General features: G+C 58.1%; 1 protein-coding gene across 1 annotated transcript in view; it reads right to left on the bottom strand.

Annotated features, from left to right (window-relative positions):
- The window catches only part of LOC104542904 (zinc finger SWIM domain-containing protein 5), a 28,008-nt gene that overhangs the window by 912 nt on the left and 6,349 nt on the right, over positions 1-20,747 (bottom strand). The window contains exons 2-12 of the mRNA XM_010187371.1: positions 18,201-18,349; positions 17,438-17,588; positions 12,073-12,252; positions 10,006-10,180; positions 7,456-7,604; positions 6,400-6,537; positions 5,427-5,687; positions 4,910-5,045; positions 3,514-3,671; positions 776-939; positions 417-498 (exon numbers count right to left, since the gene is read on the bottom strand). Of these exons, the coding sequence (XP_010185673.1) occupies positions 417-498; positions 776-939; positions 3,514-3,671; positions 4,910-5,045; positions 5,427-5,687; positions 6,400-6,537; positions 7,456-7,604; positions 10,006-10,180; positions 12,073-12,252; positions 17,438-17,588; positions 18,201-18,349 (1,743 nt within the window). The remainder of the gene's footprint in view (positions 1-416; positions 499-775; positions 940-3,513; positions 3,672-4,909; positions 5,046-5,426; positions 5,688-6,399; positions 6,538-7,455; positions 7,605-10,005; positions 10,181-12,072; positions 12,253-17,437; positions 17,589-18,200; positions 18,350-20,747) is intronic.

Raw genomic sequence — 20,747 nt, 5'->3', positions numbered from 1 at the left:
GCTCCTCTGAGTCCCTGGGTGCCCAGAGCCAGGGAAAAGCTGGACCATGGCAGTGCTGAGCTGCAGGGACAGGGCAGAGGGGACAGGGAAAGGCAACAGGGCAAAGGGGACAGGGCAGAGGGGACAGGGAGAGGGGACAGGGCAGAGGGGACAGGGAAAGGGGACAGGGGAGAGGGGACAGGGAAAGGGGACAGGGCAGAGGGGACAGGGAAGAGGGGACAGGCACAGGCCACCCTCCTTGGCCATGGTGAACACCACCGGCCTGGCCCAGGGGGGCAGGAGACCCATCCCAGTCCCAAACCCAGCCACCACAGTGGCCCCAGCTGGTGCTCCGAGGTGCACCCAGTTACCCAGGAGAGCTCAGACGCCCTGGGGTGTCCGTGCCCACCCCGCTCCCACCGGACGCGGGCACTCACCCACTTCGGTAGCGCACGTCACCAGCCACCTCACCATTTCCCGTCGCCGCCAGTTGAGGGTGGACAGGGTCATGCGCATCACCTGCGAGGCAAACCCGGGGTGACTGGCTGCCCCCAAACACCACGGACCTCCCCAAAAACCCCCCTGGCTACCAACTCCCCATGAGGCTCCATGGTGCCATCTCGCCACCACCCAAACCTCAGCGGGCACAGCAGCCTCCTGGGACTGAGTTCTGGTGCTCAGGGCCGTGCAGGGCTGAATTTACTCCTTCACAGGGGACGTCTGCTTGGTGGAAGGCCGTCACACCACAGCACCGGGGGCAGAAGGGCCACCAGCATCCCCCCACACCATCCCGTACCTGCAGCCCCAGCTCCAGCGCCACGTTGAGCAGCGTGGTGTCCGAGTTGCTGTCGGCCGGCGTGGCGATCTTGAAGGCGTCCTGGGCCAGCTTGAAGATCAAGGAGGAGGAGTGGATGTTCTTCTGGATGGCCTCCAGCACCGTGCGCAGGCGCAGCATGTCCCCTGGGCGCGGGAAAGGGGGGTCAGACGGCTTGGTGTGTCCCCCTTGTCCCCAAGCCCCATCTGCTGCCTGCAGCGGGTGGTGAAGGGCTCCTTCAGCACGGTCATACACATGGAGGGATGCACAGGGATGCTGCATCACACCCTGCAGTCCAACAGCAAAATGGGGCATCCTCCCCACAGGTGACACGTCCTACAGCACCCATCCTTGCTCTGAACCACCCTCTCCAGAGGTGACACGTCCTACAGCACCCATCCTTGCTCTGAACCATCCTCCCCAGAGGTGACACGTCCTACAGCACCCATCCTTGCTCTGAACCATCCTCCCCACAGGTGACACGTCCTACAGCACCCATCCTTGCTCTGAACCATCCTCTCCAGAGGTGACACGTCCTACAGCACCCATCCTTGCTCTGAACCATCCTCTCCCAGGAAGAGCATCCCTGAGTGACCTCAGACACAGATCCTTGCTCTGAACCATCCTCCCCACAGGTGACACGTCCTACAGCACCCATCCTTGCTCTGAACCACCCTCTCCAGAGGTGACACGTCCTACAGCACCCATCCTTGCTCTGAACCATCCTCCCCAGAGGTGACACGTCCTACAGCACCCATCCTTGCTCTGAACCACCCTCCCCACAGGTGACACGTCCTACAGCACCCATCCTTGCTCTGAACCATCCTCTCCAGAGGTGACACGTCCTACAGCACCCATCCTTGCTCTGAACCATCCTCTCCCAGGAAGAGCATCCCTGAGTGACCTCAGACACAGCCTGCAGCATTTGCAGACGTCTCCAGGTACCTGGGTGTCCTACCCAGTTTTAAAGCAGCCTTTTCCCAACAAGGGAAGGGTCTGGGGACACGACCAGTGCTGAATGTCTACAGAAAGCTCAGTCTCCATTTAGGAACATTAAAAAGAAGAAGAAAAGCTGTTTGCTGCTGTTTGTCAGGCCCAGTAAGTCCCTTCCCATCGCAGTGTGAGCAGAGGCCAAGCCTGGATCACCTGAACCTGCTGCAGAGGCTCAGTCCTGGGTGCTCTGGGTCAGGAACGCAGCCCTGATGACCACGACGGGCTGAGATACCCCCAGAGAAGGGGCACAACACTTGGTGATGCCATGGGACTCCTGCCACAGGCGCTAAAAGGACGCACGATGGCACCAGGAGATGGGGCAGTCTTGGAAGAGAGACCCATCAGGGAGTATTGATATGATCCTACATTTGGCTTGGGAAACCCCTGGCACCTCCTGTCAGCCCCTGTGGGATGCAGGGTGGGCAGAGGGACTTTGGTGTGGGTGCAGAACAGGGATGCCGATGTGCCACATCGGGTCCCCTTGCTTTGCTCCAGGCTCGTGTTTCTACTCCCATAAACCCAGCAGGCGAACCTCCTGCGAACAGAACCAAGCGCAGACATCTCGGATGACTAATAGCTAAAGATACCGCCCGCCGCCCACAGCAGCCGCTCGTACCGCCACCAAAATCCAAGCCTTCCTAAAACAGCTCGCGGGGGCGCGGGCGAGAGAGGTGGCGAGGACACAGGATCGCATGGGGACACCGGGGAAGGGATGGTGGGAAGCACAGACGTCATCCTGCATCCATCCCCGGCACAGAAACCTCTTCTGCTATGGGGTTGGAAGGGAGGAGGAATGAAGGGTAAGCCAAGCTCTCCATCAGGGCACTGCAGGGCAAGGCAGGGCAGCATCGGCCTTGGAAAAGCCATGAAGAGGAGGAGGGTATGGAGGAGAGAAGGGGCTGCTGAGGCAGCAGGGCTGGAGCTTCCTGGTGGCTCATTTACCTGATGACACCAAAAGGAGGGGGGTAGGTGACACTCCAGAAGGGAGAGCCACCCTCCTGGACGAGTGGGCTGTGAGGAACCTTATGAAGTTCAACAAGGACAAATGCAAGGGCTTGCATCTGGGAATGCATCATCCAAGAGTGCAGCTGGGACTGGGCTCCAGCTGGCAAAATTGATCCCGTATTGATCAATACTGAGAGCCACACTCAGTATTAGAGAGAGCAGCCCCTGTGGAAAGGGAGCTGGGGGTCCTGGTGGATAAGGAACCCCAGCATCACCCGGGGCTGCCACCCATGGTCCAGCATCACCTGGGGCTGCCACCCATGGTCCAGCATCACTCAGGGGTGCTGCCCATGGTCAGGCATCACTTGGGGTTGCCACTCATGGTCCAGCATCACCTGAGGTGCTGCCCAGGGTCCAGCATCACCCGGGGTTGCTGCCCATGGTCCAGTATCACCCACTGCCCATCATCCACAGCCCTGTGGTTGCCATCCCTGCGAGGGTGCCTGCACCTCCTGGGAACCTCCTGTCCCACCACACTGGACCACAAGCCCTGGGAACTTCTGGGACAAGGGCCCTGCAGACCCCAGACTCCATCAGGCTGCTCTGAGCCCAGCTCACCATGCCCTGCCTGCAGCAGGCCACCAGTGGGACACCCAGCAGGGCTCTGCCAGCACTTGAGGGAGCAGTACCAGGAGCTCCCTCTTCTCTCCAGCAAAATCCCCTCGCAGCTCTCATGCAGCATCCCCTCATCGGCCCCGTCCCGGCGCTGCCGTCCCACCAACCTTTGGCTGCCGTGAGCATGGTGGAGGCCAGCTCGCACTGCTGCGACTCCAGGTGCCCCAGGGTGAACCAGCGCGGGTATCGGCTGGGGACCACCGACACCAGGTGGTGGGGGTGAGTCACATCGCCCGACGGCGCCGTGGTCTCCAGGACGGGCAACCTGAAGGGCGAAACAGGAGCAGGCGACATCAGAGCCCATCCGGCCTTTGAAAGCGCCCCTGCACGTGTGGGGGCTGCGTGCTCCACATGTGGGCACGGGGATCAACCCGAGACCGACTTGAAAGGAGGAGAACAATCCGTGAAGTGATTTATAAACTCGTCAGGAAAAGCACAAGCCTCGGGAAAGGCAGCAAAATCCCTCCTCCTTCCCCGCTCCTTTCATGTCAGAGCTGTCCTGGCTCTATCATCTGGTTCTTATTAAAACGCCCGGTTGGGATCAGCAGCAGCGGCACATCTCCCCTGGGCCTCCCCAGCCGGGTTAGGTTCCCTGCTGGTGTGGGGAAAGCCAACAGCCTGGAAAACCCGGGGGTGAAGGAAGCCTGAGGCGGGGGAGCAGGAGTCTCACATCGCCAGCCACATCACAGCACTGGTGCCACTAATTCGGTGCCCAGCTGAGACGTGCACGAGGGGAAGCATCTCCTTGGACATGGAGAGCATCCAACCATCTCTGCTCTCCTTGTTTGCAGGCTTGGGGTACCCATGGGGCAGCAGAACCCAAACCTTCCCAGCCTGGATCAGAGACACCTCAACACAAAGGGTCCCAGCTGGGAGCAGGGGACACGGCCAGGGAGCAACGTGCACCCCCAGGGCATCGGTCCTGGTCCTGCTTGGTGGCTGGAGGTCTTGGTGTCCCCACACATCACAGAAGCCCTTGGCTGCAGTTTTAGGTCTGTGGACAGGGGGATTTCACAATCTGGGGGGACATGGCCCATTTTGGGCTGAGGAAACGCTGCAGATGATGCTCTGGACAGGGACTTTTCATGGTGTCAGAGGACGAGGGCACTGGGATGCTCTGGGGTTGTTGGTCCTTCAAGCATTGACCCGTTTGGGAAATTCCTGCCTTTGCAAGACCCACCCAAGCCCCTGCCAAAAAACCACAGGCCAGGGGCTGATGCCTGAGGGGCATCACGCATTGGGAAAGGAGAGGGGGCAGCTTGCGGCACAGGACTGGACCAGCAGACACTACCAGCCCCATCCAAATCCCTACGGATGAGGCTTGAAAACCAGCAAACAGAGAGCAGGAGTCTCTTTGCTTGGTGAACGGTGCACAGGATGATCCCAGGAAGGGCAGACCCCAAGGCAGCCTCCATTCCCAGCCCTGCTCCAGGGTTTTAGAGCATCCTGGCTTCCCTGCAGGGCAAAACTGGGGGGCAGAGAGGGAGTAAAGCACACACCAACCTCATGGCCCGCAAAGCCAGCTTGTACGCCAGGTCTGCGTCGTGGGGCAGCAGGGCGGAGAACAGGTATTTGGCAAAGGTGTGCATGGGGACGCTCTCGCGGTGGATGACTTCTCCTAAGCCGCTGAAGGGGCCACCTGGATGGAAGCAGAGCTCGTCAGCCATAATTAGCACAGCAGGATCCACGGCGGGGGTTTGCACCACCCCAAAGCTTTGGGGGTCTGCTCAGCAGCTCCCCAGTGCATTACTCAAGGTGGATCCAGGGCAAAGGGCTGCTTTTCCATTTGCTAAAAGCCCTTTCATGTCAGTCCCATGTGCTTACCACCCTTCTCTGTAACACCTCTCACTCCAGGGACACCAGCAAACCTTGCTTTGCCAGTGAGGCAGAGCAGCCATCCCACAGACCCAGCACCACAAACACAGAGGAAGGAGCCAGGACAGGGTCAATCAGGCAATAAACCTTGGAAAGGGCCCCCTGGAGATGCTCCCAACCTCAGCAGGACCGACCGAGCCCCCACCTTCCAGCAGCAGGATGCACTGCTTCCGCAGGGTCTGCACCAGCACCGGGTCCAGCTCCAGGTCCTGCAGCCGGGCGATGATCTGCTCCTCGTTGCGGCACACCTTGTCCTGGGCATAGAGACCTTCGGGCATCACCCTCTGCTGGCCCATGCCCATCAGGGCCACCTCTAAGGCCAGGGACAGGTAGGATTCGCCGCCGTCCTGGCTGCCGGTCACGACGGGGACGTGTTGATACACAGGGGGTTTGGAGTCCCCGGCGTCTGGAGGAAGGGGAGAGAAGCAGCGGGGTTAGAAGAGACTTCTGAGGAGACAGAACCATGGCAGAGAGGAAAACCTCTCCACTTCTGAAGCCAGACCCGTGCTTTTGTGTCCAGTTTTGGTCCCCACTATCAAAAAAAGATGCAGACAGCTTGGAAGGGTCCAGAGAAGGACCACGAGGATGCTCAGAGCACTGGAAGAGCTGAGAAAACTGGGCCTGTTCAGCCTTGGCAAGAGAAGAGAAGGCTCAGGGGGGACCTTATCACCATGGACCAGCACATCAAGGGTGGCACCAAGAGGATGGAGACTCCCTTGAACAAGGAGTCCCATGGAAAAGACGAGGGGCAATGGACACAAGTTGTGTCTGGAGAGATTCCCACTGAGCTGCAGGAGAAATTTGTTTGCCATGAGATCAATGAGACACTGAACAATCTCCAGGGAAGTGGTGAATTCCCCTGCACTGGTCAGTCTGAAGAGTCAGCTTGACAGGGGCTGCCTCAGCTCATTGAAACGATGCTTTTACCTGGAGAGGTTGGGCTGGATGGTCCTGGTGGTCCCTTCCACCCTGGGATTATTCGATGATTCAATGAGTCTATGGTTCCCTTTCTGCCTGCCCTCAGTCACCCAGAGGTGACAGATAAAAGCCCCACGCAGGAGGTGTGGGCTTAACCCTCCTTCCCTCCTGAGAAAGGAGCCAGGAGGAGTCCTCGGTACCTGAGATTTCAAGGCAGTTTTCCTCTTCTAGTCTGCATGCTTCGGTCAGGGTGAGGAAGAGGCAGCCGATGGGGTTCAGAGGGTGGCCCACCCAGCCCTCCAGGTTGGTGATGGTAGTTGCTCCTCGCTGCAGCAGCTCTGCAGAAACCACCAGAACAGGAAGATATTAGAGGTGAGGAATTTTAAAGATGAATTCTGCACCCAGAGAGGTCTCTGAGGCCAGAGGCCTTTTCTTACCCCATAGGCCAGGGACAAGGGGACCTCCAGGGCCAACCTGGGCATGGCAGCTTGCAAAGGCAAGGAGCAGCTGAGAGGAGCCCCCACACACACGGTCACAGACATCCAACAAAATGTGTCCCTAAGGCCACATGAGATGCAGCCGCTCATTCTCAGTGCCTGGAGGACACGAGGGGCTGCAGAGCCCCAGGATGGGGACTGTAAAGTCAGACACTCATTGGCAATGGTAGCCTGAATGTTCTGGAAACACAGGCAGAAATCTCTCTGTTGATGATGAAGGCTCCCTGTGAGTATTAAAAGCTCCATCTTTTGGTGATCTCAAGCTGGCTGAGCTGACAAGGCCCAGCAGTCACCACTGCAGCAACCAAGCCCAGCTCTCTGCCAACTGAGAAACCCTGGTCCCATCTCCTGGTACGATTCCCTCTGCAAGTGCAAGGTGGAGGCAGCACCCGCAGCCGGTTACTGCGGCGCTGCAGAGAATCTGCTCTTTAATGCAGGCATCGCCCGCTGCCGTCTGTGCAGTCCTTACAGCCAAGACACGGTGACAGCGGGGACAAGGACAGCCCTGCTCCAGCAGCCCCAGGACAGCACGGGGGTGCCTCTCTGTGCTGCTGTGGGTACCAGAGCAGTTTGGCTCCAGCAATCACATGCATCAGTTTGTCTCGCTGGGGTGTGAGTAACCCCACGTGGTGCTGCACACCCTCACCCTCTGCTCTCTGGATGGGGAAGTGCTGCTTTCCAAGATAGAGAAGACTTCCTCAACCAGCTGGGACACCCCAGCTAGACCTCATGGGATGCTTTTCCCACAGCTCTGCTCACCTTTCTTCTGGTGCTTATAGATTTCCACCTGCCTCTGCTGCTGCAGCCGCAGGGTGTTGATGATGGCGACGGTGAGCCGGAGAGCTTCTCTGGGGTAGCCGTGGGAGCGCAGCGCGTCCACCCGAGCACAGGCTGTGGGGACGTGTTCTGCAAGGCAAGGATGGACACAGGGCACAGCTGAATCCCAGGATGTGAGGAGTTGAAGGGCCCTGCAAAGCTGATCCAGTGCAAACCCTGCCACAGCAGGATCACCAGAGCAGTCACACAGGAACACGGCCAGGGCTTTGGGTGTCTCCACACAAGGACACTCCACAACCTCTCTGGGCAGCCTGGGCCATGCTCCAGAACCCTCACACTCACAAAGTTTCTCCTCATCTGCAGCTTGAACCTCCTGTGCTCCAGCTTGGGACCATTGCCCCTTGTCCTGGCATTGGCCATCCCAGAGCAGAGCCTGGCTCCTTCCTCCTGACACTGCCCTTTCCCAATGGATCCCCAGGAATGAGGGCACCCCTCAGTCTCCTCTGCTCCAAGCTCCAGAGCCCCAGCTCCCTCAGCCGCTCCTCAGCAGGGAGAGCCAGAGCAGCACAGGAATTCATGGCCTGGTGCTGCTGCAGGGACAGAACCCAACAGCACCAGCCTTCGGGGTGGTTTTTCTACCAATATTCCCCACTCCTGCTCCCTGTCTTGAATCCATCCCCGTCTCCCTGCTCCTGCCAGGGATGCCCACTAAAGGAACTCCCATCATGGCAGCCACATCAGTACCTAAATCCCCATCTCCACAACTCTTATCTAAGGAAGCATTTCCAACCACTATTGCTGCAGTACGACAGCTCCAAACACAACCTGCTGCAACCCTGCCCCTCATCTCTCCTAAACCCCATGTACTTTATGGTGATTTCTCTCATTGCTCTGCACCCAAACGCTTCCCAGCATCTCCTCCACCAGCTCTCCCCGCTCTCCTCACATCCATGGGCCGAGGCCGTGCATCCAGCGCCGCGCCAGGGGCACGGGCAGATCTGGGGTGACGTTTTGAACTGTGTCCTTAATGCCTCCATGGAGCGAGCTCTGCGGACACCCCGGCTCTTCTGCAGCTCTCCTACCTGCTGCTTTACAATTAGGAACAGCTGCATGAACCCCCCCACCACCACCCAAGGCTCGCAGTTGCTTAGGAATTCATCTGCTCCTGCTGCTCACCTGAAACCACAAGCGACTGTGGAGAGGATTATGAGCAGGAGCAGATGACACGACACGGCGCATAACAAGCAGCCAAAATCCCGTTTTCCTTGCAAAATGCCCTACCAAGAGGGGGCAGGGAGAGGGAAGGCAAACAAGGAAGATCTAAGATCATGGTACAGGGATAATTTCTATTCCTGGAAGAGCTCAGAAAGCTTGGGAAGAGAAAAGCAGACGGCCGCCTCCACAAATGGGGTTCCCATGTCCCAGAGGTCACCCATGAGGAACACACAACGAAGAGGCCTCAGAACAAATGCATCTGTAAAAGAGCTTCTTGTTCCGCCCGCTATTCCCTTGCTAAATGGATGAAATAGTCAGCTTCTCGCTGAATTCATCACGGGAAGCCGCTCACGAATCGCACTCCTCTGCGTCCCTGAAGGGGCGCCAAGAAAACCGAAGCGCAAAAATCCCAGATCCCAGCAAACGCAACCCAAAGATACCACGCACCAACCAGCTGGGCCCAAGGGCTCAACCAGAGCCCAGGTGATGCCAGGGACAGGGGAGCCGTGGCCACCACCACGTCCTGGCCTCAGCAGCTCGGTACCTGCTGCTCCACAACCCACAGCTCTGCTGACCCTAAACATCCTCTTCCCCTTTGGCTGGCAGACCCCAAACCCTGGCGTGAACGACGCTGGGCTTTGGCCTTTGCTATGTCCATACATTCACCTCTTTGGCTGTGGGGATGAGGCATTGCCCTCCTGGAGGTATGGGGAGCTTGTGTATCCCATTTTGGGGCCAGTCTGAGGGCTCACAGCCACCCCAGGCACCCCCAGGCTCTCCACCCAGACGTGGAGTTGCCAAGGGCCCTGGCTGTGCAGTAGGGAAGTTGTGTGGCTTGAGGGACATGGATGAAAGGTCCACAGTGTACTGGGTTTGACTGGTCCAGTGTGCCTTAACTTCACCCAAGGCTTAATTGTACTGTCTGCTAATTGCCTTGAAGGGAAGAGAGGGTGAGAGTAAAGAAGAAAAGATGTAGCTGTGCTCCCCAGCCAGCTTTAAAGGGACTTTAAGTGTCCCCTTGTACTGGGAACAGCGAGAGCTCAGACTGGGGACAGCCAAGCCCTGCAGGAGGACACGACCTGGTCCAAGCTGCCCAAGGGGAGCCCACACATTTAACACGTGAGGTTTGCTCTAAGGAATGTGGCTGGGGTGTGGGAAGGCATCAAAGGGCAAAAGGAGGCACTTTTGGGATGCAGGAGGGTGCAAGGTCCCAGCGCAGCAGCAAAGCCTCTGGGATGCCTTGGGTGGCTCTTCCCCACCACCAGCCCTGCCCGCCCCGGCCCCGGCTGCGCCTTTTCCCGTTTGGGGTGCCCCCCCAGCCACAGCGGCTGCCCCTGGGAGTTGAAGAGGAGGCTCTCGCCCTCGCGCTGGTAGGAGGGGGACGCGTAGAAGTCGCTGCTGATGATGCGCTGCAGGTGGCTGTCCTGCCAGTGGAGGTCACAGCCCTCGATGGCCCGGGTGAACACGGTGCGTCTGGGCCTGGCCAGCGAGTCTGCAGAGAGAAAACCCATCGGTGCCTCGGTGGGACACGGGCAGCCCGCTCCTGTCCCCGGGTACGACCTCCCCGAGCACAGCAATGACTTTACAACCGGAGCAAAGCCTGCCCTGGTCCCACCCCAGCCGTTCCCATGCTGAGCACAGGGGCAGATTTGGTTTAGACGCCTCTGCTGCCCACCCCGTCCCTGATGGAGACTGGCAGCACAAAGCTCCAGCTTCACACGAGGGTTCAGATCAGCAGCACCCAGAGCTGCGAAGGGAACCACACAAGGGTGCTCTGCCTCTGGGTGATGGGGGCAACCATCGCCTTCCTCTTGGCTGTGTGAGAGGAGATGCCCCGATCTGAAACGCCACTGCTGCCCTGCAGCAAACGTCTGTGCTCCTCTGCAGAGCTGCTCTGCAACTCCACTGACATTTCTGGAGCTATTGAATGCTGGATGAGCATTGCACGGCATCCAGACAGAGCAGACAAGTGGTTTGTCGGGAGGAAAAGGCCTGTCTGGAGCAATCCTGCTGTGGCTCCAGTCATACCGGATCGTGAAAGCCAAACGCAGCCGAGGGGCTGTGAAATGGGACAACCCCGTGCCGAACGTCAGGTCCTGCAGCCCCCAGGATGGGCTGAGTTTAATGCATTCGAGGGGGGAAAACCAAAAGGCAGCGCTGAAAGCTGATGCAGGGAGGCTGGATGAACACGCTCCGGAAACGATGGCAACAAGCAATTAGCCTGAACGCTGCAGGCACCCTGAGGTGGGGAGAAATCAAACAGGTACGTGGAGAACCAAGCCTGCTCCCTTCAGCAGGGAGGGCTGCAGGAATCAGCTGTTCTCCTTCAGGAATAAGAGAGGCTGGCAACAACCTGCAGCAGGGTTTCCATGCAAACATGAACCCTGGGACACCTCCATGGCCTGCGATGCCTTCGGTGCCCTCCGTGGAGGGGCAGGAGCAGGGGGACAGGGGGTCACCCGTGGCCCGCATGGCAGAAACTCCCCACACGGCTACAAAAAGGGACCTGTCCAGCCCCAGTGCCCTGCCCCAAATGCCCCAAATCCTCTGTGGGGCTGGGCACACCAAGGGGGAGCCCCGAGACATGGAGCAAGGCCAGGTTGAAATGAAGCTGCTCCCTGAGGATGCGCACAGCGAGCGGCTGGGCTGTGTGGTCCTGGCTGTGTCAAGGTGGGGTTGCAAGGACAGCCACGCTCCCAAATTGCTGCTGGGGGACTCATCCCACCCAAGAGGGTGAAGTTTCCTTTCCGCCCCCCTCTCCTCATCCCACTTTGGCCCCACATAACACAGCAAACAGCAACAGGAGGTGCGGGAAGAGCAGTAACTTCCAATTAATGTCTACTACGGGCAAAAGTGCTTTAAGTTTAAAGGGACGAAATGCTTTGTCAGGGGTTGAGAAAGAATTTTAGCACGAAGTAACAACCCCATCACTGCATTATTGCTGCATTTGTGCCCTGCACTTGAACTGTGTTGGACACCACTGCAAATGACTTCTCTACCCCTTGAATTAAAGCCCATGAGCAAGGCACGGGGCTGGGAAAGGAGCTGTGTCCCATCTCCAGCTCCTCGCTCCCACATCGAACCACGCTCCTGAGCTCAGCTTTGCTCTGACTCCAGCAGCCCCAGTGTTCCCCATCCCCAAACCTGCACAGACCGCAGGGCTCTCAGCTCCCCCCAGGTCAAACTGCTTTAAAACGACCTCTAATTCGATGCACAAAATCCAGGTGACTCCACTCAAGATGCCACCGGATGCACACCTAAAACCAGAGAACGGCTTTGTATTCCCACGACCCCAAAGGGAACTGGGGTCTCCCCACTTTGGGGTGAATTTGGACCTGTATCCAACCCCTGTGGCCGGATTTCCGCCCCCCTGCCCGCACTCACCTTGGCTGTGACCGGAGTTCTGCGTAAGCGCGTTAGTGATGTTGGGAAGCTCGTTACCGTAATTGCCATCTTCCAGGGGACACACGTCCATCTCGCCCCACTTGCGCAGCTGCCGGAGCCAGCAGGACTTCTCCTCCAGCTTGCAGTGCGGGTTCAGCACCACGCACACCCACAGCGCCCCTAAACAAAGCCAAAAGAATCCAGGAGGCGCCGCCGCCGTGCCCAGGGGACGCAGCTCTGGGCTGCGAGGTTCTGCGGACGCCGGTAAACTCATTTCAGCAGAACGCAGGCACCCAGGAGGGGGATTCAGACAGCTTTTAAACTAAAGTAAACTCCTCCGTAATGAAGCTAAATGAGAACCTCACGAGACGGGGGACAGAGGGGAGGAGGAGGGAAGGAGAGCGCGGCTGTGCGCGAATTTGTGCGTGCTTCTGTCTGCCAGGACAAATCTGGCGTTTGAACCACACATCAAAGCGTGCTCACAAACACCCTGGCAAGCTGCAAAGTCTGTATCTCCAAAGACTAACCTGATTTTGATCCTACCCACGTTCCAAGCGCTTTAAAGCCCGCTCCGAGCGCTATTTCATGTGCCATTGTTCTTCAGGCCATTTGCATTCAACTATTTAAAAAGGAGATTTGGTGTGTTTTCTTCCCTTCTTTTTCTTTTCCTGTTTTAATCCCCAGCAGCCCCAGCCTGCAGAGGAACCTGCAGTTTGCCTTCACATCTTGCAGGCGAGAGCCCTCCAAAACCCTCGAGCAGAGGTGCCCAACGTTCAGACACCACACCAACACCCTAAGGTCGACCCTCACAGCCCCGAGGACACCATGGGCTGCACAGGAGGCAGCACCAGGCCCAAGGACACGGCATCGCTAGGATCCAGCTCCTCCTTTCCTAACACAGGGCTGGTGCTGCCAACCCAGCCTCACCGACCCTCCTGCATCCCCCACTGTTCTGGAAGGGGCTGCGGCAGCCCAAGTCAGTGCAAAAACCATGAATTCTCCTGTAGCTCATTGCGTCTCTGCCCAAATTTCCCTGCGAGGCTGCCAGGATGCAGCGTGTCCCCTCCTCTGTGCCTGCCCCATGGGGTGGGATGGTGACGTGCGGTGTCCCTGGGGATGCTCCCAGGCCTGTGTTGGACCCTGCCACACACACAGGACAGCTCGGCCACTGCAGAAACCCCCTCCCCTGCCTCTCCTCCATGGGCCCAGCACAGACCTGCAGCACCTTCCTGCCCCCCCATCCTGCTGGCTGCTTTCCCCCACCTCTCTATCGCTCCCAGAGCCAAAGTTCCCATCCCAAAGTGGCAGCCAGTGGCAGGACAGCATCACCAATGGCAAAGGGATTCCTCCAGGCACCCAAACCATCTCCCTCACTCGCTGTGGCACAGGAAAAGCAAGCACAGGCACTGGAGAGCAGCAAATCCCAAAGCAGCTCTCACCTGGCTCAACTCTATCCACATCTCAGCTCTGCTGCGCCCAGGAAACCCCACCGAAACCCCACTGCTGTTCGATGGACAGGGAGGAACAGGACTTTTGAGCTGCACCATCAGCGATTAATGCATGTGTGAGACGCAGAGCAGGTCCATGCTGCTCATTTCCAGGCTCCATGGATGTGGCTTCCTTGAAAAAGTCAGGTCTTGGCTCCAGAAAACCCTGTGCTCAGCTCCTGTTGGTGGGCATCCCATTCCCACCAGCACCGCTGCCTGGTGTCATCACCCCTCTTTGGCTGCTGCAGGGCTGAGAGTGCCAACTGGGTCCAGTGCTGGGCCCTCAGCTCCAGAAGGACAGGAACTGCTTGAAAGAGTCCAGCAGGGCCACAAAGTGATGGAGGGAGTGGAGCATCTCCTGCTGAGGAGCGGCTGAGGGAGCTGGGGCTTTGGAGATTGGAGCAGAGGAGACTGAGGGGTGCCCTCATTCCTGGGGATCCATTGGGAAAGGGCAGTGTCAGGAGGAAGGAGCCAGGCTCTGCTCTGGGATGGCCAATGGCAGGACAAGGGGCAATGGTCCCAAGCTGGAGCACAGGAGGTTCAAGCTGAAGATGAGGAGAAACTTTGTGAGTGTGAGGGTTCTGGAGCATGGCCCAGGCTGCCCAGAGAGGTTGTGGAGTGTCCTTGTGTGGAGACCCCCAAAGCCCTGGCCGTGTTCCTGTGTGACTGCTCTGGTGATCCTGCTCTGGCAGGGGTTGCACTGGGTCAGCTTTCCAGGTCCTCCAAGCTCCTCACATGCTGGGATGCTGTGGAGGAGGCTGTGGTGTCTGCTGCCTTTGGTGATGGCTGTTGGGGATTGTCGGTGTGGTGCTTCATGCTGGGATTGCTCCGGCTCTGCCACCCCCAGGAATGGGATGCACCCACTGGGTTTTTGGCTCCTACAGCTCAGCTAAGAGGCAATCCTGGGAAGCCGCATAACTTCGCAGCCTATTTTTGGGAGCCCTTTGAGCTATCCTTTGCCTGCCAAAACGCCGTGCCCCTGGGCTGTCCTGCAGAAGGGAAGATGTGGCGGAGAGGTGGGGACAAGGAGGGTAGAGGGATTCGCGCCTGCCTCGGCCACAGCAGCTGTCTGGGAGATGGCAAAGAGGGGTTTTCTGAGCCCTGCGGCCAAGGGACCTCAGCTGACAGCACGAGGGACTCCCGTCCCCAGCCGGAACGCCGCGCCGGGTCAGCCTCCCTGGCTGTTCACATGCTGCAGAAACCTTCATCTGAACTTTGCAATGGCAGGAGGTTAAGCGGGGAACAAAAGCAGCAGATCACGATTAAGCTAAGCCTCTAAACAAAAATGCTTTTTAATGACGGGGGTGGGCGCAGGGACTGGGGGAGGTCGGAGCCTTCCCAGCCCAGCGGCGCGGGCTGCCGGCCCCGGGGAGCGCAGGCGCTCCCATCCCGTGCCCAAGTTTCCAAAGCATCAAAGAAATTCTCCCGTTTCCCACAGGGTCGCTCTCCGGCTTAATCTGCTGCAATTCCCCACTGTAAACAAGTGGCTGAGATAAATAAACCCGTCTCCAGGCAGATTAAGGTCAGGCTGCACTTCAGCTGGTTTTTCGTCTATTTTTTGTAATTAGGCTTTAATCGTTAGTACTAATGCGCCAGGGCAAATACTCCCACGCCGCAGAGCTCTCCATCCTGCGGGTCCTTCCTTTGGCTCCCCAGCAGACGGGGCAGTAGATGCTCAGCTGGCAGCACGCGCGCGAGCAAACCACGTCCTTGTGCGTTTTCTTTCTTTATTTTTTTTTTTTCAAACTCCGAAATCCCGCAAAATCCTTTACATTTTTCCCCAGCACAAATCCACAATCTTCTTTAGGGCTGATCTTCTCCCAATCCCACGCGAGTCTGTGATGTGCAGTCTTTGCTAATATCAGCGATTAATTATCAAACGCGTGTCCGCGAGGCCCGTTTTCCTCTTCCACGTGGGAGGGGGGCACAGGGGCTGTGCTGGGGCTTCCTTTTGGCAGCAGTGGCAACGGTGGGCAGCTCTGGCATCCGCAGCCCATGGGAAAACGTCCCTTCACGTGCCCAGTGATGCTCTGGGACACCTCTCCATGTCACTGGTGTTTGTTACCATCACTGCAGCTCTGCTCCCTCCATATCTGGACCCTTCCTTCAGAGGGATGCTCTGTTCCTCCAGCAAACGCTGCCCAGGGCCAAATCCCAGAGGCTTCAGTAAGGTGCAGGCAATAACCCCTGCTCTGAGCATAGTTCGTGCTCATCCTGCCCCAGAGCCGCTTCTTGGACCATCACCGTGTCCTCTGCAGGGGATTCTCTTCATGGAGATGCCCAAATTCCTCCTGTGTGATGTGCCCGTGCCAGGAGAGCTGCTCGCTGTGATGTGTGCTGGCTCGCACCACGTTTTGCCTGCTGTCACAACCCGGGCAGGGCCCTGATGTCCCCCTGCCACCCTGATGTCCCCTTCCCACCACATCTGACCTGCTGTCACCACCATCCAGCCTGGGCAGGGCCCTAAGGTCCCCCTTGCCACTCTGATGTCCCCTTCCCACCACATTTCACCCGCTGCCACCGCCATCCAGCCCGGGCAGGGGGCCCTAAGGTCTCCCTTGCCATCCTGATGTCCCCTTGCACCCTGCTGTCTACCAACAGGGACGCGCCGTCGCCTCCTCCCACTCTGCCAACCAAACCCAAACTGGTCCCTGCACGAAACCGCTCCCACCTCACATGTACGGGAATAAAGGGAGGACTCTCGGCTTGGAGAGCAGGTTTGAAGTCCGGCCAAATCATCTGCAGTTCTGGGCAAGCGGCTTCCTGCGTGCAGGCCTGTCCAGACACCCACCCACCCGCGTTTCACCGGCGCGTTTGCTTTCTTCCATGTGGAAATTCTGGCTTGGTGGACTTGGCCACGTCTCCAGGATCCCTGCGTATCCAACCATCTACTGCAGCATCCCCAAATCCTGGAAATACATTCTTGGCGAGCAAGCACAGACGAGCTCTCCAGAGCTGGCGTGGTTATTTCCAAGCAGGGAACTTCACACAGCCCTGTCTGGCCCTTGTCTGCGCTGTTTGTGTCTCAGCTACATCTGCATTTGTTGGGTGCTTGGAATGAGGGTTGTGACCCCAATTTCAGGTACTCCAGACCCTGGATCACCATCAGCCTTCTTCCAGCTCTACAGCATCCCGTTGGTCCCAGCTCTACAAAATCCCTGTGGTCCCAGCCCTACAACATCCCTGTGGTCCCAGCCCACGAGCATCTCCCACCAGCACGCTGCAGAGAGGCTCAAACTCATGAAACTATGGCCCAAGTCAAACCATTCACCCAAAATCCCAGATGTCCAGGATCAACTCCAGCACACAACCAACCTCCCCGGGCCCACGTCATCTAAATGTTTTATTCTAATGATATTATGGTGTCAGCCAGCTGAGCCTCTGTCTAAGGTGCTTAGCTGGAATTACCCAGAACTGCATTTCCCTTAAAGCCAGGCTCTGCGCTGGCCATCCTGCCCCCCTCGCCCTGAAAACGTGCGCCAGAGCTGGCAGAAATCTGTCAGACAGGACCAGGTCCTGCCTTTGGATCCATGGTTCCTCCAGCATCAGCGCTCCCACATCCAGTTCTGGGGCTCTCCAGCCGCTGTGTCCTCCCTTGCAAAGGTTTTGGGGCGTCACAACACACCCCAGGCTGCTGCAAGTGTGGGACCCCTCTGCATGCCCTGGCAGGAGAGGTTTAAGGGGTTGAACTGTGCGTTTTGGGCCTGATCCAGCTCTCCCATCGGGATTTCCCCAGCAGGAGACAGAGCAAGCTCTTGGCATCTCTTAGGGTCTCTACCCCCCAAAAAAGTGCCCCAAAAAGCCTCTGGGATGATGCCTGCTGGCCTGGCAGCCCAGGCAAAACCTGCTGCTGCTCTCTGCAAGGCAGGGACCCTTACCCAGCTCATCCCAGAGCTGCCGGCACTTCTCCGTTATGCCCGTGCCCTGCTGCCTCCAGAGGGAGAGGCGAGGGTCGGCCATGAACTGCTCCGTTATCAGCGTCAGCATCCTGGCCCCGTTGGAGTCCCTCATCCGCAGCATCTCCCGCACCTGGAAACGACAGAGAGGAGGTTTTTGGGGAGAAAAGCCATGGTTTCAGGCACGGTCACCTGGCTGACAACCCACAGCTCCCTCAGCCTGGGGGTCCAGACTGTAAATATATACAAATATACATGTATAGTGTATACCCATGCATTGTAACACTCATGCAGCGGCTGTGACCGGGCTGGTTGGAGTAACAGCCACAGCCTGGGCTGTGCAGAGGACCTAACCAAGGAACCCGGAAGGTTTTCCTTCAGAAACCTGATCAAGGCCACGAAAACAAGGAAACAAGGCCTTTCTGCGAAGAAAGACAAGAGGCCATAGGCTGGTGCCGCCTCTCCATGGTCTCTATAGGGTTGGCTGATGGGGAGATGGGGGAAAACCCTCCCTCACACAGGGATCACGGCAAACCCATTGCGTGGGAGTAAGGGACCTGCCAGGAGAGTGAGAGACACAGCCCAGGCCTGACCCAAGCCTGGATTACAGCCGCTGGCTCCGGGCGAGAAGGCACTGGAGCAGAGATTCCCAGCTGTGACGGGCGTCCTGCCAGGGCAGCCGCTGCGCTGCCGGCGACGTGACCCGCGGAGCAGACGGGGGACGGGGCGGACGGCTCCTCCTCACCTTGGCAAACATGGAGTTGAGCTGCTTCCCCGAGCCGTAGTACCCTCCCTGAGATAGGAACAGCTTCACCTGCTCTCGGACCTGCTCCTCGTCCAAGTGCCAGCAGTTCTCGTCGTCGATGCTGGCCCCAGCAGTGGGGTCGGGAGCACCTACGGGGACAGGGACAGAGGAGAAAAGAGTGTTTATAGTGCTTATATCAGCAGTCCCACCGGCAAGAAGTGGACCCACCTTTATATCTATCAGCTTAGATGGGGGAAAACCAAGCAGGCAGCGAGCCCCAGCTGACAGCATCGTGCTCTCCTTCCACCCCCATCAAGAAGGATCCCAAACACAGGGTTAATGCCTGCCCCCTCTCCCTCCGCACCCCACATGAAGAGAGGCCAAGGAAGAGCAGGGACCTGTCTGCCTTCAAAGCCCCCAAAGTCCCTTTGGTTCCAGGGATTGCCCAGGTGCTCCTCTTCCTGCCCCACGCCACCGGTTGGGTTAAGCAGCAGTAAAGCTCCACCTCCTGCAAGCCCTTTTCCACATCAGGAACAGTCTGAGGTAGCACTACACGGCCCTGCAGAGCTGGGGTTAAACTGATCCTGCCCCTCATGTGCTTTAGGAGAGGGGATGAGTGTCCCTGGGCATCCGTGTACCTGCCCAGGAGAGCCCCTCTGCTGGAAAGAGCAAAGGAGCAAGCATCCTTCAAACCATGACCAGAGCAGGGCCTTGGGCAGGCACACACACAAGTTCACAGGCTGTACTTCATCCTCCAGAGAATACAACAAGAAAATCCTTCACAAGTGCTGGAAACAACAGCTTGGCTCCACCTCCCCTTGCCTTGCCCCTCTCAGTTCTCATTTACCCCCAAGTGCTGCCTCACCTCCCAGCCATGCCCTGGCTTCCTGGGACCACGGGGCAGCAGCACGGCCACAGCGAGCAGCCAGGAGGGCAAAAGGGAACAGAAACTCAGCCTTTAGGCTCCCTGCTTTTGGGTTCTGCTCAGGGAAAACCAGCACCAAGGAGGCACCGGCACAGCTGGAGGATGCTCCGCTCCCCTTGGGTTTGCTTCTCCCACCTCATGTCTCTCTCCAGTGAGGAAGGAGGTCAGAGCAGAAGAGCAAGGTGCTGCATGGACACCCAAGGGATGATGTATCCAACACCTTCCCAATTAAATCTTAATGATGTCTTCCCCAGTTGAGCAGGATCTGGTTGAGGAGCAGGCATTGCTTCCATGTGGACACGGCTCCGGTTGCTGCGCGCACCCCAGCCCCACACATCATTAAACCGGGCACTCAAATTCATGAAAACCAAGCTCCAGGATGCCCACGCAGCAGGGAGACTGTCTCTTCTTGCCTTGTATGCAAGAGGACATCAACCCCAGGGGTTCTGCTCCTCCAGCAATGGCTGAGAATGCTCCTGACCCGATAAGATACAGCAATTTGTATTTAATGTCCTTTACAGAATTCCTTTAATTCCTGCTAACAGCCGCTGCCTGAAGGCGCCTCCAGCTCCAGCCTGCACCGTGCTGAAGGGCGAGGAAGACGCTGCTCCCTCTGCAGAATAACTCACAGCCGACAGGACCATGTCATTGGGACGGGAGCTGAGGCAGCAGAAAGGAAACCACGGCCCCACGCGTGCCCTGACCCCGCTCCCCCCACCATAAGGGACCATTGCACCAGGGATGGTCCATCCCGGCCACCTCAGCCTTGCTGTGCCTTCTCCTTCCCTCCCCCAGCCCGTCCTTATCTCGCAGATAAAGAGCAGACAAGCCAGCGATTATCCCCTATCAGGAACCGATGACTAATCTGTCTGCCACGAGTGCTTATCCGGCCCCACCGAGGTACCCAAGACGTTCCCGCTCTCAATATCCCCCTCCACACCACCCTGCCCTCTGCTCCCAGCGATCCAGACCAGCCAGGCCACCTCAGCTGCCTCTATAGGGTCACCTATGGAGACCGATGCCCGGGGTGATGCTCAGCCCATATTGGTCCCTAAGGAGGCAGCTGGGATGGATTGAGGTGGAGAAGTGAGGAAGATGCAAGAAGCGGCTGCGCTTTTTCGGGGTTCCCAGGGCTCTCCTCGCTGCTCACACGTAGCGGTAGCGACGGAAAGCCCGAGCGGCGAGGAAAGCAGCACACAGCTAAATAAAACCTCCTCCTCCCACGCAACACATTGAGCGCTTCGCACGTTGGGGTTCGGGCCGCAGCCAAATTAGCAACGCGCCTCCCGCGCCTCCAAACAAAACCCAAATTTGCTTGTAAATGCGCTCCGCTCTCCCATAAAAGATGCAGGGAGAGCGCGGCAATAGCGGATTCCCACACGTGCGGATAACGGGCTGCCCAATTACACCGGGGAGCTGGATAAACACTGAAGAGCAAACAACGGGATTTGTGCCGGGTTTAAATATTAATGGCACGGTTTGTCCACCTCCCCCCCGCCAGCGTTCACGCCGTGGGGGCTCGGGCAGCAGTGACGCAGCCGTCTCGGCTCCAAAGGAGCAGGGAACGGCATGTAAAACAGCCCAGGCGCCTGCGTAAGGCGTTTCTCATATGGCAGCATTCC

Source organism: Mesitornis unicolor, unplaced genomic scaffold, assembly GCF_000695765.1.
Source record: "Mesitornis unicolor isolate BGI_N332 unplaced genomic scaffold, ASM69576v1 scaffold34320, whole genome shotgun sequence".
Classification (NCBI taxonomy): Eukaryota; Metazoa; Chordata; class Aves; order Mesitornithiformes; family Mesitornithidae; genus Mesitornis; species Mesitornis unicolor.
This window is presented reverse-complemented; position numbering and strand designations above follow the sequence as displayed.